The 20,301-nt window shown below is 54.9% G+C and overlaps 1 protein-coding gene across 8 annotated transcripts in view; it reads left to right on the forward strand.

Moving 5' to 3' along the window:
- FRMPD3 (FERM and PDZ domain containing 3) overlaps window positions 1-20,301 on the forward strand; it is a 94,064-nt gene that overhangs the window by 63,772 nt on the left and 9,991 nt on the right. For all 8 annotated transcript variants that reach the window (XM_053274253.1, XM_053274248.1, XM_053274249.1 and 5 more), the window contains 8 exons: window positions 819-926; window positions 2,518-2,649; window positions 4,482-4,601; window positions 5,049-5,185; window positions 6,530-6,656; window positions 7,243-7,332; window positions 8,008-8,187; window positions 17,485-17,629. In XM_053274253.1, coding sequence (XP_053130228.1) covers window positions 819-926; window positions 2,518-2,649; window positions 4,482-4,601; window positions 5,049-5,185; window positions 6,530-6,656; window positions 7,243-7,332; window positions 8,008-8,187; window positions 17,485-17,629 — 1,039 coding nt within the window. The remainder of the gene's footprint in view (window positions 1-818; window positions 927-2,517; window positions 2,650-4,481; window positions 4,602-5,048; window positions 5,186-6,529; window positions 6,657-7,242; window positions 7,333-8,007; window positions 8,188-17,484; window positions 17,630-20,301) is intronic.

The raw sequence follows: 20,301 nt of genomic DNA on the forward strand, positions 1-20,301 counted from the left end.
GGCCTCTAGGGCCTCATAGGGACCATTTGTAAGTCCACTGAAAACAAAATGGCCACTGCGCATGCTCAAATGGCCTCTGCAAAGCCTGGCATGACCTAGGACCTCACAGAGGCCATTTGAGCATGCACGGTGGTCATTTTGTTTTTGGCAGGCATTTAAAAATATATTTTTTTACAAAATGGCGCCCCCCTTCAAGTGGCGCCCGGGGCACGTGCCCTGCCTGCCCTACCCTAGATACGCCCCTGGCTTCAAAAGCCCCGTGTGAAAAACTTCCTGGAGGGGCTTGTAGCTCACAAGGCCACAGCTGAGCAGAGTGGTTGGATTCACGCCTCAGCAGGCTTCCACCCTGAATGGAGGCTGTTCTCCTGTAATGCTGCTCTGTCCCAACCACATTATCTCTTAATTGCACAAAGATATTATTAAGCAGCGTGGCCAAAGTGAGTCTTGCATGACGCTTCTAGCAACTTCTATTTTTAAACAAAATCAGTTAAAGGTATTATCTGATGCAAACTCTTCATGCTATAGAAGAAGTGCTTGTTACCAAACATTGCTTCAGGCAGCAGGTCAGGAGGAGAGCTGCTAAGCATATGAGGAAGGCACCCGGAAAAGGACAGTTGTGGGTCACGGTGTGTGAGGCTGGGGTGGGGGTGGGCTCTGGATGGGCTTCTTCGGGGCGAGGCACTCTTTGCTCCCAGGAACTGACAGGTGGTCTCTTCCTTTCTCCTCTGTCTCCATCCTACCTGCCTTCTCCGATCTCCACCCTCTCCCCCATCCGCTGCTCCTGGACTGGTGGGGGGTGGGACCTGCCCATTTCCTAGGACATGCTGAAGAAGGAAGCTCTTCTCCTCATTCCAAATGTGCTGAAAGTTTTCCTGGAGAACGGACAAATCAAGTCGTTCACATTTGATGGCCGAACCACTGTCAAGGTAGTGGGCTAGGGAGGGAGGGGGTCTGTTGCCTGGCCTTCCTCTGATCATGGCACTGACTTTCTGAACATATGAAGCTGCCACCTGCTGAGTCAGGCCATCCATCTATCTAGCTCAGGATCGTCTACGCTGACTGGCAGCAGCTCTCTAGGGTTTCAGACTGGGGGATGGGGTTCAGCCTTGTTAGAGAGCTTGGAGGGGAGATTTCTTTGCCCCAGCTGCAGCAGAAGTGCACAGGTAAGGAGAGCGCTGCTAATTAATATGGTCTGGAGACACGGTGTTCTAAATAAAGTAGCTTTTTAAGGAAATCCATCCGGGAGATAGATAAGGCCTACATGCCTTGCTGCTAGCTACATACAGGAAGATGAGAAGGAGAAGGAACTCTTTCTCAGGTGAGAGGATGAAACTTGAGACTATCAGTCTAGCAAAGAAGAATCAGAATAGAGAAAGCATGGTCAGAGAGGGAAAGCCCTTACTGCCTGTCTCTACCCCTAATGCCCCTAGTGGTCAGTAGGGTTGCTGGTGCTAAGAGTCGACGCCATCAGGAGCGGCATCTCCAACAAGCCTTCCCTGCAAAGCAGGTGTTCTGCCATTCCCCTCCAGTTCCCACTGGCCCATGCCATCTCCATCCCTTGCAGAGCTCTGGCCATTCTGGCTAGCACACTCCTAAGAACAGCCCTGCTGGATCAGGCCCAAGACCCATCTAGTTCAGCATCCTGTTTCACATAGTGGCCCACCAGATGCTGCTGGGGAGCCCATAGGTAACAGGTATGTGCATGCTCTCTCTCCTGCTGTTGCTCCCCTGCAACTGGTATTGAGAGGCATTGTGCCTCTGAGGCTGGAGGTGGCCCACAGCCACCAGACTAGATAAGTCCAGGGGGCTTTCTCATGGCCACAGCCTTGGCCTGCATCCTGCCTCCCAGCCTCTTCCAAAAATCTTGGTATGTATGTGCTGTTTATGACAGCATCTGTGTGCTGCCTTCCTCCCAGGAGTGGTCCTCAAGCCAAGTAACTACATGTAGCTACAATTACATGGAGGAGAGGTCTGTCAACGGCTTCTAGTCGGAAGGCTGTGGGCCACTTCCAGCCTCAAAGGCAGGATGCCTGAGTCCCAGTTGCAGGGGAGTGACAGCAGGAGGGAGGGCATGCCCTCAACTCCTGCCTATGGCTTCCCGCGGCGTCTGGTGGGCCACTGTGCGAAACAGGATGCTGGACTGGATGGGGCCTCCTTGGGCCTGACCCAGCAGGGCTGTTCTTATGTTCTTAAGGGATGAAGACCAAGTGAAAGCAACTATGGCTTCATGAGCCTCCCGATACTCTCCCTGGTGATGTGCTGGAGCTTGGCCATCTGCTCCTCCTGGCTCTGAGAGCCAGAGCTCCTACACATTCGGGAGTTCTTCTCCCGAGACCTGCTGCACCCCTGCTGGAGTGCTCTCCTGGGAGCAGGCTGTGCGTCCAGTTCCCCAGGCCCAGCTGGGGAGTGGGGGCCACCCTAACCCCGTGGCATCTGCTAGCAAGGAGCATCCCGGGCTCTAGCCCAAGCCTCCACGGCCTGCCCTTCCTAGCCGCCCTCTTCTCTCTCCTCCGGCAGGATGTGATGGTGACGCTGCAGGACCGGCTCTCCCTCCGGCATATTGAGCACTTCTCCCTGGTCTTGGAGTACTCCAGCCCCGAACAGAGCCACAAATTCCTTCTCCTCCAGGACAAGCAGCCCCTGGCACACGTAAGCAGCTGCTTGGTGGCTTTTCTTCCCCAGCTGCACGCCTGAGCTCGCTATCTGAATCACTTTGATTTGCAGCTGATGTTACAGCTCCCTCCAAGAGGACTGAGAATTGCTTTCACAGTTGAGAGCATTTTTGCTAGCGGCTCCAGCGGCTGCCCAGAACTACAGCTCCCAGCATGGCCCTGTGGGGAGGGAGCCCAAGCAAGTCCATCAGCTTGCAGGTGGCCTGTTTTTAACACACCCGCTTGTTTCTCAGCAACCTCCCAATGGGTCTCAGATACCCAGGGTGGGCTGCCGGCTGAGCAGGAAAGCTGGAGCAGCAACGGAAGGCAACCTGGTGGTGCAGCCCCAGACTTCTGTGCCCCGCTGATTGGGGATGTGCACCAAACCACATTTCCTGGTCCGGTTCAAGTCCAAACTGGGCTTGAGCCAAACCAGGCATGCTCAGCTTTGGAAACCCAAATGAAGGGCTCGGCTTGAATTCGAGCCGGTTCGGGCCCGGTTTAGAGGTGCCAAGGTTGTGTTTTCCTCCCCCCCCCCACTTAAAAAAAAAGCAACTTACCGCCTCTGGGGTGCTGTAGGCAGCTGTGGGGGGTCTCTCCGGTGGGTCCCCCTCCCCCAACCACCCCCTCCCCCCCAGTCTCCCCTGGGCCATTTTCGGGCCTTTCCGGCCCTTTTTGAAGTGACGGTGGCCATTTTGGAGGCCGCCATGCATGTACCCTGGCCATTTGTGTGGTCAGGTCACCCAAAAATGGCCAAAAATGGCCTGGGGGAGGCCAGGGGGAGGGGGAACCAGCGGACACACACGCTCCCCTGCGGCCACGGCAGCACCCCACCCCCCCTGTAAGTTTTTTTTAAAAAGTGTAGAACCCCCAAGCAGGCCTAGTTCGATGTTGAACCAACTCAAGGTAGAGCCAATTTCCACATCCCTACCCCTGACACAAGCCCAGCAGGCTCAGGTCTAGTTGCCCAGCAGTCAAGGTTGCTAGGTCCCAGGCACTCCTGCACTCTCCCCGATGCTGGGGAGGGGCAGCCACATGGCAGGCCAGGGCACACTCCGTGGAGCTTTTGCTTGCAACTTGGGGCTTGATCTGAGGCCGCCCAGACCGGACTCAGACAGATAGCCCAATGCCCTGAGCTCTGCCTTCAGAACAGAATGGATTCCATGCACGGTGGAGTCCACAGACCACGCTTGGACAGCCTGCAAGAGTCTACCTCGTCAGACAATCCTGTCATGCACCGGTTCCGCTTCCGATGAACAAATTCCCTCTGATTTCTAAAGCTGCAGGAATCGGTGCACATTTTGGGCCCTGGTTTGTGGGGGCCAAATCCTGCCCTCATAGCTTTGAGGAAGCGTAGCATTGGGAAGGAGAGGAAGAGCAAAGGAAAGGAGATGGGAGAGAGGCCCCTTCCTGAGTGCCAGCCCTGAAGATCAGAGAGATGATCATCTGAAGCTGCCGTCCACAGAGTCAGACCCTTGCTCCAGTTAACTCAGCATGGTCTACCGGCTGGCAGCAGCTTTCCAGGTCTTCAGACAGGGAAGTTCCTTCCCAGTGCTTTTGGGAAATGTCCGGGATTGAACCCTTTCTGCATGCCCCACCCCAGCAAGTGACAGCCATCTCCTTAAACTGTCCTGGGAGACCGCCTGGCAACCCCATAGTTGTCATTCCAAGCTGCTTGGAGGAAGGAGGGGATTCTGATGCAAAGGACCAGGTCTCTGTTTCCCAGCCCTCCTCCCTTTTCCAGCCCACATGCCCTCCCTGTGCCAGGCTGTTGCACCAGCCTCCCTGGCGAATGGGGTTCTCAGGCTGACGGCCGCTTCTCTCCTCCAGGTGGTGCAGAGGACCCACTATCAGGGCATGAGATGCCTGTTCCGTGTGAGCTTCTTCCCCAAGGATCCCGTGGAGCTGCTGCGGAGAGACCCTGCAGCATTTGAGTACCTGTACATCCAGGTAGGCTGCTGTGAGGAGAGGCCAATGGCGGCGGGCGTGGAGGGGCAGCCTGCCTTGGTTCCCACCCCTTCCCTTCCAGCTACCCCACTAGTCCTGCAGCAGGCCAGGCCAATGGCTCCACTTCCCAGCTCCCCCTTGTGAACCTTGGTTTATCTACCAGCAGCTTAACCCAGCGTGTGCCAGCATCTTCCTTGCCGTGAGCACTCCCCTATCCAGTGCAGGCGCAAGGACTGTCTCACTTAGCGGCTCCTTCTCATGGGGCAGCGTCCGCCGAGGGAGCTGCTTGTGACCCACGTCTTGGCTGACGGAGGGGCCCTTGCCTGCGGCTCCCATAGGGGCAGGAGAGAAGCTGTTCCCCGCCCCCTGTTCCCCTGGGCATTCAAGGTTTGCCCAGAGTGTCCCTGAGCCCTCACTGGTGCTGAGCAGGCTGCCCCTTCCCCACTCCAGAGCCGCAATGACGTGATCCGGGAGCGCTTCGGGATGGAGCCCAAGCCGGAGATGCTGCTGGGGCTGACCGCGCTCCACATCTACATCACCGTCTCGGCCACGCGGCCCAGCCAGAAAGTCTCCCTCAAAAACGTTGAGTGAGTCCTGCCGCTCCTGCTGCACGCGCTCCCACCTGCCCAAGCACAGGAAACCTTCCCCCCCCCAGGGGCGTAACTCATATTAGGCAAGGGGAGGAGGCTCCCTGGGGCCCCCCACGCCTCGAGGGGCCCCCCAGAGGCAAGTCACATGACTATATATTGTGAAGTGTGTGTGTGTGTATGTGTGTGTGTATCAGCGAGGGGCCCATTTTAAAATTTTGTCTCTGGGCCCACTCCAGCCTTGTTACGCCCCTGATCCCCCAACACACACACACACACACACACTCTCTTGTGGGCGGGAGGGTGGGTGTGTTTTCCTGGCCAAACATCTGGCCCCCTTTGGGCCTCGGGGCAGCAGCTGTGCTGGGTTCACAGCTGTCCACACACCCCAGATCCACTGGAAGAGGAAGATGAGGAGGACCTGTGATTCTAGAGGGGTTAGGGCAGCAATTGGCTCTCTCTTTCTGCTTGATCTAGGTGTGTCCCCTGGCCACAGTTCCTGCATGTATACCTTACCTTCCCCCACCCACCCCACCCAACGCTCTTTCTCCCAGAGTCTCCAAACTTTCTCCTTCAAGGACATCAGTCCACAAATCTCCTTTTATTACATGACTTAAGATGCAAATTTGATATTCAAGGGGAGGAGAGTTGGAAGCATGGTTGCAACTTGTGGTTGCAAGCATGACTTGTCCCATTAGCTAAGCAGGGTCCACCCTAGTTGCATTTGAATGGGAGACTAGAAGTGTGAGCTGAGCACTGTAAGATAATTCCCCTCAGGGGATGGAGCCACTCTGGGAAGAGCAGAAGGTTCCAAGTTCCCTCCCTGGCAGCATCTCCAAGACAGGGCTGAGAGACACTCCTGCCTGCAACCTTAGAGAAGCCGCTGCTAGTCTGTGTAGACAATACTGAGCCAGATGGACCTATGGTCCGACTCAGTATATGGCAGCTTCCTATATTCCTAAAATGCCTTCATTGTTTTGCATTTTTAAAACCCTGTTTTGATCAGTGGAAAACAGTAGATCCTTTCAAGGTGTGCAAACACCACCCCATTGCAGCTGTTAGCCTGCCATGAGTGGACTTGCAAGCTGGAGGGCTTCAAAGAGAGACACCCCTCCTCATTGTCCCCCCTACCCTCTGCCCACCCCACCCCACACACCCTGGTGCCAGCCCTGGGCTCTCCCTGCCCCTCTAGCAGCATTCCCCCACTTCCTCCCCCCTGCTCTTCCAACTCTTTGCCCCAGGGATTCCTACCAGGCAGGGTTGCCCTGGGCACACGGGGCGGTGGGTGGGTGGGTGGGGGGATCTGCCTCTGCTCCTCCCTGACCACTCCCTTTCCGCTTTCAGGAAGGAGTGGGGCCTGGAGCCCTTCCTGCCTCCTTCGCTGCTGCAGAGCATCAAGGACAAGAGCCTGCGGAAGTCTCTCTCCCAGCAGCTCAAGGCTCACCAGAACCAGCCTCCCTGTGGCACCAAGGCAAGGCGGCAGGGCCGGGAGCAACTTGGGGGGCTGCCCTTGCTGTTAGCCAGGCTGTGGTTTGCTTGGCCGTTGGCTCACCCGCTGGACTCCACCGGAGGAGCGTTGTCTGCACTCTCGGCATCTGATGCTCGGGGACCGGAGGGCTGACATGATCCCTCTCGGGTGCCTGGAAGCGCCTCTGGCGTGTGGCAGCAGAGCCAGCCTGGCTCCAGGGGTATGGGGAGTGGGGGAGGGCAGGACCTCCGGCAGTGCATCGCATTAGGGCCGGTGCTCCATAGACACCCCAAGGGCTACCAGCCCCCTCCAGGGAGCCCTTGGCCACCTCCGCAGCCTGCATGGGCCAGGCAGCAGCCGCCTAAGGCTCTGCTCACTCACTGCCGCTAACCTGGCTGGGTTTGGATTTGCGGAGTCCTTGCCATGAATGCCGTGGAGGCCTTTCCACACACACCAACCCCCGAGGAGAGGCTCTTTCCTCCCAATCCCCCCCACAAAGGCTCAGTGGGCTTCGTGGTCGGGAGATGCCTCGTGGTCTGCCTCGTGGTCCTTGCCCTCCTGCTGACAGGGGCCTGGTGCGTTTCCACAGGTCTCTACCACCCAAGCCAAGCTCCAGTACTTGCGCATCCTGAATGAGCTGCCGACCTTTGCGGGCGTCCTCTTCAACACCGTGGGGCTGGTACGGTAATGTGAGCGTCTGTGGGAGAGAGCAGCGGCCTTTCCTCTGGGCCCCGGGCAAGGCTCAGGGCTCGGGACAAGCCAAGGAAGCATACACTGGGGTGTCCCTCAAACCTGGCCCTGAGGCTGGCTTTTGCTTTTGCTTTTGAGCAGAGGTCTCCTGGGCATGCTCCTCCTGCACCCCTCGCCTCTCTCCGCCCCCTGCTGCCCACCCCATATCACCACCAGCACCCTCTTCTGCCCTTCTGAGAGGGGGCAGCATCTTCTTGGTTTTCATGGCACACAACAACTCTCCGGCATTTTCCCTGCATTCTTTGCCAGTGAATCTTGGCATCTCACATGACAGGAGCTGCTGCTGCACACGTTTCAGAGGTGGGACCAGAGCTGTTTGGGGAGTGGGGCTTTATTCTGGGACCACTCTCTAGGGGCCACCACTCATGGCCTCCCTGTCTCTTCTACACTGGAGCAGTCTCTGGTCCAGGGATCTCCTGCCCAGTTGCCACCCAGGGAAACCTCCAGTTGACTGAGTGAATGGTGCTTGGCTCTAGGCCTGGCTCAGTGGAGGAGGGCAGGGAAGGACGGAGAGTGGGGCCCCCGCCACCTCCCAGATACTGGCTTCTGACAGCCCCTTTCTCTCTCTCTTCTCTCTCCCTCGCTGGCACTGGCCCTTGCCCAGGATGAGAAGCAGCTGGCCACAACGCTCCTGGTGGGACCCCGCCACGGCATCAGCCACGTCATCGACCTGAAGACCAACCTCACCACTGTCTTGTCTGAGTTCAGCAAGGTCAGCAAGATCCAGCTGTTCAGGGAGAACCAGGGAGTAGCGCGGGTGGAGACCAGCATCCTGGACGCCAAGGTAGGGCATGCTCCCTTCTCTTATCCTGAGAGCTCAGAGGAAACGCTGCCCCTTGTGTTGGGGAAAGGCAAGTCTCTCCGGGAAGCACCACCTAGGAGTGGATACAGTAGTGGTCCATCCTAACGAGCCAATGCGGGCACCAAAGATAGCTTTGGGTTGTTCCTCTCTCTCCTGTGAGCGCTGTGCTGCCTGCAAGCTTGATCCCCAGGGAACCTGGAAGGAGAGCTGGACCAGAGGAGAGCTGGTCTTGTGGTAGCAAGCATGACTTGTCCCCTTAGCTAAGCAGGGTCCACCCTGGCTGCATATGAAAGGGAGACTAGAAGTGTGAGCACTGTAAGATCTTCCCTTCAGGGGATGGAGCCGCTCTGGGAAGAGCAGAAGCTTCCAAGTTTCCTCCCTGGCCTCTCCAAGACAGGGCTGAGAGAGACTCCTGCCTGCAGCCTTGGAGAAGCTGCTACCAGTCTGTGAAGACAATACTGAGCTAGATAGACCAATAGTCTGTCTCATTATATGGCAGCTTCCTATGTTCCTATGTTTATCCTGCCAGTTTTGCACTTCAAGACAGGCAGGAGCCCTGGCCAATTAGCCCCAGGCCAGAGGGTTGTGAGTGGACCCAAACTGCTAGGAAGCAGAGGCAGCTGTGTCTCCTTGGGTGCCCCCTGGCTCATTAGGATGAGCTGCTTCTGGATGGATGTGCCTGTTCGTCTTCTCATCTCGAGCTTAAAGAAGGGTGACCGGAAAGGAAGTTTGGCCCAGTGGGAAGCCAGATGGACACATGGATGGGATGGGGCTCTAAGGCTGGAAAGCTGGAAAGGTGGGTCTGCAAAAATAGCACCATGACTAGGGTTGCCATATTCTGGCTTTCCAAAACCGGATGCCTAATTTGCATATTATGTAAATTGGCTGGGACATAATTTCTGAGCAGAATGGTGACTGAACGTTTTGCTCCACAACTCCGCTTCTACAAGGGCTAGAGCAGGGTTTCTTAACCTTGGGCCCCCAGGTGTTGTTGGACTACAACTCCCAGAATCCCCAGACATGGCAGTTGTGGCTGGAGATTCTGGGAGTTGTAGTCCAACAACATCTGGGGGCCCAAGGTTGAGAACTGTGCTAGAGCTTAGCTTTTTTTTTCTTTCTTTCTTTTAAAAGGAAAGCTGGAATCTGGCAGAATCTGAGTGGGCTAAGCAAGCTGGGTGAGAGGCTTCAAATCTGGGTGAAACCTGGAATTTCGGGGGACATGGCAACTCTAACCATGACCCATGTGACCCATGGCCAAAGACTCGGCAGACCTGGACTTGCAACCTAAAGCCAGAAGGGAGCGGTCAGGTGGTGGCCGAGCGGGTCGTAGCTGGGTGTTGGGGACCAATGCGGAGCTCTGGAAGCTGGTGCTCCGGGGCCATCGGAAGGCTTCCGCTCCAGCTGCTCCAGCAGTTCCAACAGGCAGCCATCTGCATCTGGGCACCAAATTCCCTCCGAAGCCCCCAGCACTGCCCCTGGGATGGTGGTGCAGTTTTGACCTCGGTCCTGGTGTCCTTGTGGGAAAGGCCCAGGGAGAGACTGTAGGGAGTGGGAGCCAGAAGGAGCTCCAGACCTCCGACAGGGCTCCTTCGGAAGCGATGCCTCCAGGGGCCCCCGAGGCTGCCAGACTGGCTCTTTTCAGCTCCAGAGTGGAGCTTGCAGCTACAGAGAGCAGGAACAGCCGCTGCCGTCCTTTCCGGCACTAATCGGCAGACTGCAATTATGCCATTGTGCGAGGAGCTCCTGTGGCTCCGGCTGAACCGGCGGGGTGCGATTTCAATAGCCTTATCCTCTGTGATTTCCATCCATTAGAGACTTGGCCTTCTGTGGGTATTCTCACTTCTTGGAACCTGGAAGCTTGATCCCCACTTCTTGCACTTCAAGACTGGCAGGAGCCCCGGTCAATTAGCCCCAGGCCGGAGGGTTGTGAGCCAGAGAAGGCGGGCCGTGCTCTGGAATGCAGCAGCCTGCTTTCCGGCAGGGCTCCTGGGGGGTCAGGATTAGGAGTTACGCAAAGAGAACAGTGGGTCTTTCCAGAGGGGTGCAAAAGGCACTCAGTGGCCCCCACCTCTCTGCGCACCACAGCACGAAGCACTAAGCCTCCGCCTGGGAAGCATCTCGAGTCCAGGCGGTGCTTCCTAGATGGCCCATAGCGGCCCCCTCTGGCTCCCGTGTGCTCTGCAGGGAGTATTGTTTGGCGGGGCAGCCTTCAGGAGCCGTGCTAGGCGGGCTCCGGGCCCTTCTCCGGACCGTGCAGTTCTAGGGACCAGTCTGCAGGCAGGTTTGAGGACTGAGCTCATCTTTGGACATGGAATCAGCTACTCCAAGAGAGGCCATGACAGGAATTGCAGAGTTCTTTCCATGTGGGCCTCCTTGGAGTCCAACATGAGTCACCGCCATGGCCAAAGCAATGCAGTGGGACAGAATCCCAGCCCCTGTGGGAGCAGCTAGGCGACAGCTGGAGGCAGGCAGGGAGCCGGCAGAAGTCCCCCAGTCCTGGCTGCTCCCCTCTCCGGCCCAGCATCTCCAGCCAAGCAGGGGAGAGGCTTCTGCTGCTCCGTGAGGGGCCATTCCAGCCGGCCCTCCCTCCCTCCCCTGCAGGGGCTTCCTGGTCAGTGTCGCTCCCACTTCCCCGCCCCTGCGCTCAGAAGTGGCGGTTGCGACGACAGAGAAGCGGCAGCCTTTGGAGGGTGAAAGAGCCACGTGGCCAACAGTGCGAAGTTTTGCCAGGCTGGCCCTGAGGAACGGATCCTGCCCATTGCGGAGTCACAGCTGCCCACCCCAAAGTTGGAACTCTTGGTGTATGAATCTGGGTGGGTTTTCTGTATGGGAGCGAGGCCACCAGCTCCCCACCTGACACCTCTTTCCCTTTCTCCTCACGTCCTGGCTATATTGATCCGCTGCTCCCTGTAGAAGCAACCCTCATGTTCTCGTTGCCTTTTATTAAAAGTGCATTAGAGCACACACATCCCTTCTTACCCGAAGCCGCTCAGGCATTAGCTGAGGCTTGAGCTGCTGCAGCCACATCCTGCAAGCCTGGCTGGAGATGCAGAACAACTCCCCTGCACTGCACCCGGGAGCCGGTGCTGCCCTCAACTCAGTCAGGCCGTTTGGAGCTGCCCCACCAAGAGTGCCTCTCTGGGGATTGCCGGGCCTTTCCCCAGGCCTGCCTCTCGAGACCTTCTTCTCCGGAAGATGCCTGGCGCTGCGCTTGAGCAATGCAGGTGCTGAGTCCTGTGCCTCCAAGACAAGAGAGCAAGCAGTCCCCGCCCCTGCGAGCAAGAGGAGTCCCAGCAGCCCAGCGCCTGGCAAAGCACGGAGTGGAAACACGGCCCGGAAGATCATGGCCATTGACTCCCTGCCTCCCAGCAGGCCCGGCACTGGGCAGAGGCCAAGACCTGACCAAGGAGAAATGAAGTCTCAAGGATTCCCAGTGGCTTCTGTGCCGACAAGCTGGCCAGGTCTGGGAACTGACTACAGCCGGCCTGCCACGACGGTCAACGGCTAGCCGGGAGCCCTGCTGCTTTCCTTCCACTCTGGCATCTGATCTGAGCTGTCGGCCCAGCCTAGCTTTGCAAGCAACTTGTGCAGCGGTTTGTGGCGGGAACGCCTGATCTGTGACTCTGCTGCATGGCGAGGGGTCTTGGAGCACAGACCTTGGCACGGCCACTTTGGCAGTAAGGTGCCTTGCTCTGGCCTTGCACGGTAGAAGGAAGGAGCCCTGCCCCTCGCCAGCTGGGAAAGATCCCCAGCCTTGCATCAGCCAGATTAGCTGAGCCAGCATGCCATGGTCTAGCTGGACACAGCCCTTTGCCTTCCTCCGAACTCAGGCATAGTGAGGGACTTTTTCCAGTTGTATGATTATCATGGTTCTTATGCTGCTTTTCAAGAACACACTGACAAAGAGGTTTGCAACATTCTGGCGGCAGGGAACAGTCCACAGCTCAGTCCGAGTGGGGGTAGAACCATAAACAATGTGGGTTCACACCAGTTCAGATCTCAGGAGTTTCAAGTCCTGACGATTAGAGCAGAGCTCATGTAGAATAAAAGCAAACGAGAACACCTCAAAATGAATATACTTGCAAAAAAAGGTATAATTTGCCCCCCCCACCAAAAAAATTCAAACTGCCTATTAGTGAGCCAGCGTGGTGTAGTGGTTAGAGTGCTGGACTTGGACTGGGGAGACCCGAGTTCAAATCCCCATTTGGCCATGAGACTTGCTGGGTGACTCTGGGCCAGTCCCTTCTCTCTCAGCCTAACCTACTTCACGGGGTTGTTGTGAGGAGAAGCCTAAGTATGTAGTTCTCCGCTCTGGGCTCCTTGGAGGAAGAGCGGGATATAAAATGTAAATAATAATAAAATAATAATACAGCTACAAGCAGAATGCCTGATTACTGAACCACTTATGCAGAACTGGTTTCCCGTTTTCTGTGCTCAGGAGTTCAGTTCCGGTTCAAGGCAATCAAGACATTTTTGGATTGGCTTCAGTTCTGGCGTGCTGGAAAAACAGCTCTTTGAAGCTCAGGTTCGGTTCAAATCCCTTCAGATCCCTTCGTTGATCAATAAAACCAGTGAAATCTAAAACAAGTTAACAATCAACGGATCAAGAGTAATGGGCTGGAAATGAAGCTGCCTCCAACTGATACGGCCCCTTGGTCCTTATATCCCCGTCCTGCCAACTCGGACTGCCAGTAGTTGCCCAGGGTTTCAGACAGAGGAAGATCTCCCTCAGCCCTACCTGAAGATGCTACCTGGGATTGCACCTGGGAGCTCCTGCCTGCAAAGCAGCAGCTCTGCCACTGAGCTCTACAGCCCTCCTTGCAATCTACAGCATGGAGGCGAGCACCAAAAAGCCCTGTCCTTGAAGGACACTAGTCTTGCCTCTTCAAAAGAAGACCCCCCAGAGCAGGGCTGCATTGGCCTGTCGGGGTCACGCGGGGAGTTGGGCTGTGCAGAGAGACACCCTCATCCACAAGGACTGAAAAGGGCGCAGCAAGGACTCCTGCAGCTAGATCCTCTGCTGGGTGGTTGACATGCTGCCTCCGAGTGGGGGCGCGTTGCCAAGCCACCCCTGGGAAGCATCCGTGTACAGAGAGCCCCGAAAAGCCCTCTCAAGAAATGTGGCCTCCATCTGCTGCAGCAGAGGCTGATGGGAAGGTGCAAAGTGACTCTTCCTCTCTGTTACCAGGAGGACTCGATGCTCACTGCACACCGGCCAGAAGGTGGAAGCAAGAGGTGGGGGCAGCCAGGGTTATGCACAGAGTGACTGTAGCATCAGAGTCTTCCTTTGAACAGTGGCCACGATCTTGACAGGGATGGTGAGGAGGTGACTGGCAGGCCCAGCCCGGTGTGAGGAGCTTCATTCTCCGGGGGGCCATTGTGGGGCCAATCATGCACCCTCCACAGCCAGCATCTCATCAGCCTGCTTTGCTTGGCCCTCCCCTCTCCCCTAAATGCCCCCTTCTGCAGAGCAGAGGTTGGGCCTCTTTGGCAGCTGCTGCTACCAGGGACACAATGAGCAAGTGTCTTGCCTGGACTGGTTTCCTTAACCAAGTGCAAGCGATCATTGGAATCCGGGGCTCTCCTGCCCTCTATGGAGCTTTGCTGGAACGGCTGGTGGAAAAGGGCCAGGAGCACGACGAAGTGGCAAGCCCCCGGGAGGCTCAGAATGCCTGGGCAGTGCAGAGGCTGGGCGTGGATGAAAGGGCAGCAAGGCCGCTCTCCATGGCTGTGCCGTGAAGGGGACAGAAACGGGAACAAGGCCACGGAGCCACCGAGTGAGCCACTTGGGCAGGCGACTCCAGCGGTCTAAGAGGTCCTTCCCTTGAGGACTCAGGGACACAGCCCAGGCCCAGAGCAGAGTTCCATTCCTGACACTACAGGAAGGCACAAGGTTGTTGGGTGAGACTTCAGAAAAGATCCAGGGAGGCTCTGAAGTTGGAGCTGCAGAGGGAGGAAAGGCTGGGAGAGTCCGAAGGTGGCTGCTCCGAGCGGGGAGGCAGGCTGGCAGCAGAAGCCTGCAGGAACCGGACTGTGTTCTGCAGTGCAGTTGGTGTTTGATCTTTGGAGAAAGCAAGCTTGATATGGTTAACCCATTGCTGTCGGTGGCTAGCTTTGGTCTCCTGCTAGCTGAGAATGAGCTTTTCCATTTGGCCGGATGAAGAATTTAGGGTGGGCTGGCATGCCCCTTCCCTTCCCCCTTCCCATCTTCAGTTAAGGCTCCTTGCTTGAACCACCGCTGGCTTCCAGAGTTCCAAGACAAAGGGGCCCCTGGCTCCAGTTTCCTTGTTAAGGCAGCCCAAACCAATTAGCTGTTCTCCTGCAGAGGCGTCACCACACGCGCTTGGCATTTGGAGCCCTAATCCATGCTTTCATTCTCTGGCAAAAGCAAAGAGCCCGCCCGGTGCCATTATTTCCTGGGCAACGGATTGCATCTTGCAGCAAGCAGAGCAGGCTGCCATTCTGCTGTCCCACAAAGATGCCTCACAACTTCCTCTCGCTGCTTTTGAATGGTATTTCCATTTGGCCAAGGCCTGGTTGGTGGCTGTTCTTCATGCAGTACATCTGAGAGGGAGGGTGGCATGTCATTACACCTGAAGCAGGCAGTCGGTAGACCTCTTCTGAAGAACCTTCCCCCAGTTCTCAGGATTCAGGACTTCCAGACAATCTCCCGTTTTCACCTCAAGGGATTGCACAGGCAATGGGCAACTCCTGAGGCAATGGGCAACTCCTGGTTCCCTAAGTCCAGTTCAGCTGGTTGCCAGGTGGACTTTGAGACTGCTTTGGCCACTTCGGTTGGTGACCTCTATGAACATAGGAAGCTGCCCTATACCGAGTCAGACCCTTGGTCCACTTAGCTCAGTGTTGTCCATTCTGACTGGCAGTAGCTCTCCAGGATTTCAGGCAGGAGTCTTTCCCAGCCCTGCCTAGCGATACTGCCAGGGATTGAACCTGGGGCCTTCTGCTTGAGCTACAGCCCCATCCCCCTTTACTGTGAGATAGGCAGGAGAAGCATGCCCCTCTTGGTTTTCTGGGACTTCTCAGCAGCTCTTTACTCCCAGCAGTGGAGTCCTGTTGGGGCAACCTGTCCCTTGGGCACCCTGTTTTGCAGTGCCTGCACTCCTGCTTCACTGGGAGCCTTCCCAAGGGGATCTTGGAGAGCCCTGCTCTCAAGGTGGGCTCCCGCAAGGGTCTGTTATGCCCCCCACACTTGTAAGCATCTACATGAACCTCCCTGGGTTGTCCAGCATGCAGGATGGGCTGTCATTGCCATGTCGTCTCTAGCTCTCCTTGCCACCTGACCCAGGTGTGGCAGGTTCGTTTCTGAATGAGTGTCCAAGGTCAGGAATGGGCCAGACGAGGATAACGCTCCATCCAGACTAGACAGATTTGCTCCTGGGTGGTTTCCAGAGAGTGGGCTTTACACCGCAAAAAGTGGTGTAAACTCTGACTTTTTGTGGTGCCGATTTAAAACTGCAGTTGAAATCCATTGCCTCCTGCAACGGGCAAATACAGCTATTCTTTTGCAACGCAGATGCAACATTATAGGGCTGTAACGCAGCAATAAAACACTAAAGGCGGCATCGGAAATGTGAATGGCACCTTGCTTACAGCACAGGGACCGCAATGTCAAGACACAGGCAATACGGAAGGACACTTAAGGGATACGTCATGACACTCTGGTAGCGTGCAATCTGGAAAGCGCCCTGGTGGGCAATGCTAAATCTGATGATCTGGTGGGAATCGTGGTTTTAGATGTGGTCACACCATCTAAACATTCGCCCCAGAAAGTTGTTTGTTTTTTGGTTGTATATCTGGATCGGGGCCACCTTCTGCACTCCCAGGTGAGGGCAGCAGCCAGGAACAGCTCTGAGCAACTTTGGCTGACATGCCAGGAAGAGCTTTGATTATTGGGGTGCATCCATGCCCTGAGAAGTTCCTGTCCAGGCTACTGTGCTGCGCTCTGTGTGGGACTGCCCTTGAAAACAAGCTGTGCAGAAAGCAGCAGCCAGGTGATCATCAGTCCTGCTTATGGAGAAGGCATTGTGTCCATTCTCAGCAGGTTCTGCTGGCCATCAGCTTGTTTCTGGGTGAGATTCCAGCTGCTGGCACTAACCTTTAAAAACCTCTATGGCCTGGAGCTTTCCACACCTTTCCACACCTTTGAAATCTGGTCAGAACAATCTTTTGCAAAAACCTCCTGCTCTAAAATTAGTGGCAATGCCTGAAAGACCTGTTTTGGTCACAGCCCCAAGCTGAGCAACTGCCTCTTGCAAGAGATGCACCAGACCTGAGTGCTTGGTCCATTTAAACAGACCTTGAAAGGTAGAGTAAAGGTAAAGTGTGCCGTTGAGTCAGTGTCGACTCCTGGCACCCACAGAGCCCTGTGGTTGTCTTTGGTAGAATACAGGAGGGGTTTACCATTGCCTCCTCCAAGATTATGCCTTTCAGCATCTTCCTATATCGCTGCTGCCCGATAGAGGTGTTTCCCATAGTCTGGCAAACATACCGGCAGAGATTCGAACCGGCAACATCTGGCTTGCTAGTCAAGTCATTTTCCTGCTGTGCCATTCGGTAGATTACCTTGAAAGGAACACAAGCACCTTCTAATTCAAATTACCTTTCAGCGGCTGGATTTGCCAATTCGGAGATGCAGCAGCTGCTCTTTGAAATTATCCAATTATTTGATTTTCTCCAACTTGAGTCCTCTGATGTTGTTGGACTACGGCTCCCATCATCCCCCGCCACATCAGCCAGAGGCCATGATAGCTGGAGATGGTGGGACCCGGCTTGGAGACGCCCCGGCTTATTGAATGTCTACTCTGTTGTTCCTGGCCTTGGAGATTTTTTGTTGCAAGGAGGGTTAAATCGGTTCGAAATAAATCCAGTGGATAAAGAGCCCCTTTCTAGATGGCACGGCAAGGGGGGTTCCTTGCTGGCGCTCTCCCCTTTCAAACGTGAGATGACTCAGTGCACTCCTCTGCGGGGGAGACACACAGCAGCGGGCGGATGCACTGCCTCCTTCGGCGGCTGAGACGTTGGCGTGGGCCTGCTTTGCTCATCACTTGCAGACAGGATTCAAATCGCAATCAGTGACACTCGACACCCCCACATGGAAATGAACTGCAGGCTGATATGTATTTTTATTTTGTGGGGGGCCCACCTGCAGCAGGAGGCGGATTCCTCTTGCTGCTGCTGGTGCTTGCTTGCCCGGCTGCCTTCTCTGTTGCCGAGCTGCTGCGTCTGATCTCCCGGAATGGCTTCTCTTCCCCTTTCCAGACCCTGGTGTTGCTGATGGAGTGGCCAGAGGCCACGAACTTTGCCTGCCTCATCGCCGGCTACTGCCGTCTCCTGGTGGACTCCAAGCGGATGATCTTCTCCCGGCCGGCCAGCCAGCCCCCTCCGCCTCCAATGATCAAGGCAGGTACGTTTCAACCTCTGCTGCCTGTGCCCCACTCCTGCCCACAGCTGCTCAGAGTCAGTCCTGCCCGGAGACTGACCCTTAAGTTGGGGGCTCCCTGGATAGGGCCCCAGCTGGCATCCTCCCCCTGCGATGGCACCCTGTTTGTGGTGGCAGGTGGCTCTGTGGGGCAGATGCTTCTCCTTCAGCCTTAGCCAAAGCAAATGGGAATTCTGGCTGGATTGTGGCTGAGCTGCAGGGGGAAAGTGCCAGAGGGGTGGAGGCAGCCCCCAGCATTTGGGACAGGCTCTTTCTGTAGCTGTTAATATGCGGGGGGGGGGGCGTTCCATGTTGCCCCACAGGAGAGCCATAGGCTAAGCACTGAGTTGTTCCACCTCTCAGACCAAACGGTGAAGTAAAGGCAAAGTCTGTGTAGGGTGGACGAAGATGATGTGTGCGGCGCATTCCACTCCTGCTTCATCTCTTCTCTTTCAAAGGAGCCAGGCGTGGAGAGCAGAGGGATGCCAGAGAAGGCATCTGGGTTTGCTCTTCTCTCTCAGCCACCCTGCCCATGAGCCGCACTGCCTACAAGGTGGCCATTCATCAGGTAGAGCTGCGCAGTTAGCTGTGCAGCTCTAACTGGTGAATGCCCAGCCTGAAGGCAATGAGGCAGGAGAGAGAGGAGCAACCCAAGCCACTCCTGAAAGGAACCATTAACATGTGACTTGCATGATCTCTATTTTAAAAAACTTTTTTTCCCCAATTTTATTGAAACATAAGCAAAAGAAAAGAAAAACAGTCTCATGATATTTGTTTAAGCAAGTACTAGAAAGAAACCAGAATGTTATAAAATATATTAACAGTTCTAAGAAAATTCAGCAGCAATGATCAACATTTGATTACATCTGATCAACACTTGGTTGCATAAAACTGGGTACATAAAGCTTCACAAAGCAAATCCAGACAATGGGAACAAATGATGTCCTTGTCGGATATTAAAGTTTATAAAGGGATCTCAAGTTGACATAAATGACTCAGTTGAGACTTCATTCATATAAACTGGAACTTTAGAAATTGAGGCATAATCCCATTATTTCAAAAACCAATCATTTAAAGAGGGGACTACAAAAACGCACCACTTATGAGCATATAAAATCCTGGCTACAGTAATCATATATAAAGACAGCTCATTACATTTAGAAGGAATATAAGGTTTTGTCATACTTAAAAGAAAGATTTCTGGTAAAAAAGGAAATTTAACCTCTAAAATTTGTTCCATTTTCTCATGAATTTGCTTCCAATACAATTGAGCCTTATTACAGGTCCACCACATATGGAAAAATGACCCTGGTTGGTAATGACTTGCATGATCTCTCCTGCCCATCATGATGGGTGTTTTTCTCTTCCTCCGAATTCTGAAAATGGCCCTTAGGCACAGCCAACGTGCTGGATTCCTTTCCGAGGCTGCGGGTTCCTTCCTGCACTGCAGTGGCTCCCACACTTTGTCTGACCAGGGGCACCCCCACCCACTTTGGGATCTCACTCCCTGGCTGCTGCAGGGAGCTCTCTCTCTCAAACTCACCCTTGGGATCTGGGTGGGGCAGCATCTTATTCTATTTATGATTGATTGATTGATTGATTGATACACCACCACCCTTCCAAAAATGGCTCAGGGTGGTTATTTATTCATCATATTTTTATACCGCTGGATATGTAAATCTCTAGGTGGTGTACAAATTTTAATATTAAAAATCACAAGTTAAAACACAATAAAAACAATATATAAAACAAATTATTAAAATTATTAAAATTCTAATTAAAAATTTAGGATCTAATTTCCATCCTTGGACTTGAATCCCACTGGCCTTCTTTTTGGAATGAGCATTGAGAGGCCAAAGCCACCCCCAGGTGGCAGGACCAAGGAGAATGCTTTGTGTGAATTAACGAACCAAGTCTAATTTCAGAAGGGTGGCCACATTAGTGTGTGGTTGCATAAAGATGAGCCCTGCCACTGTGCCTCAGACTCGCTGGCTGATCATGGCACGAGTGTTTGTAGGCGAGAGCCATGCCGTCAGACGCGTGGAGAGGACAGAGGAGGTGGTAGGTATCTCTCTCCAAATGCCTGTGTGGATTAGAGGCATGCGAGGAGGCGGCCGGGGCGGCGGGGAGGACTGAAGGGAGCACAGGGGGTCCGAGAGACCACAGAGACACCAAGCACACCCTGGGGCCAGGAGCTTTAGCCACACCATCTTTGCCGTCTGCCACAAGCAGTTTTCCCTCGAAACAGGGATTCCCAGATGTTGTTGACTACAGCTCCCAGAATCCCCAGCTGCCATGGCTTTTTCTTGGGGATTCTGGGAGCTGTAGTCAACAACATCTGGGAATCCCTGCTCGAAGGAACACTGGCCACAAGCCATTCCTCTTCTGAGAGAGTGTTGGGGTTTGTTAGGAGAGGCCTTCAGAGTCAGTCCTGTTGGGTCAACTGCTGGGCTTGTCTGGACAATAGAAAGAGCAGATGAGGCAGCCACATCCTGAGTCAGGCCCTTGCTCCATCTAACCCAGGCCTGCTCAATTTCATCCCTCCTGCAGATGTTGGCCTACAACTCCCATAATCCCTGGCTAGTAGCTGCTATGGCTAGGGATTATGGGAGTTGTAGTCAGTGGGGGGAGGGCAAAGCTGAGCAGGCCTGATTAAC

This window comes from Hemicordylus capensis, chromosome 11 (genome assembly GCF_027244095.1).
Source record: "Hemicordylus capensis ecotype Gifberg chromosome 11, rHemCap1.1.pri, whole genome shotgun sequence".
NCBI lineage: Eukaryota > Metazoa > Chordata > Lepidosauria > Squamata > Cordylidae > Hemicordylus > Hemicordylus capensis.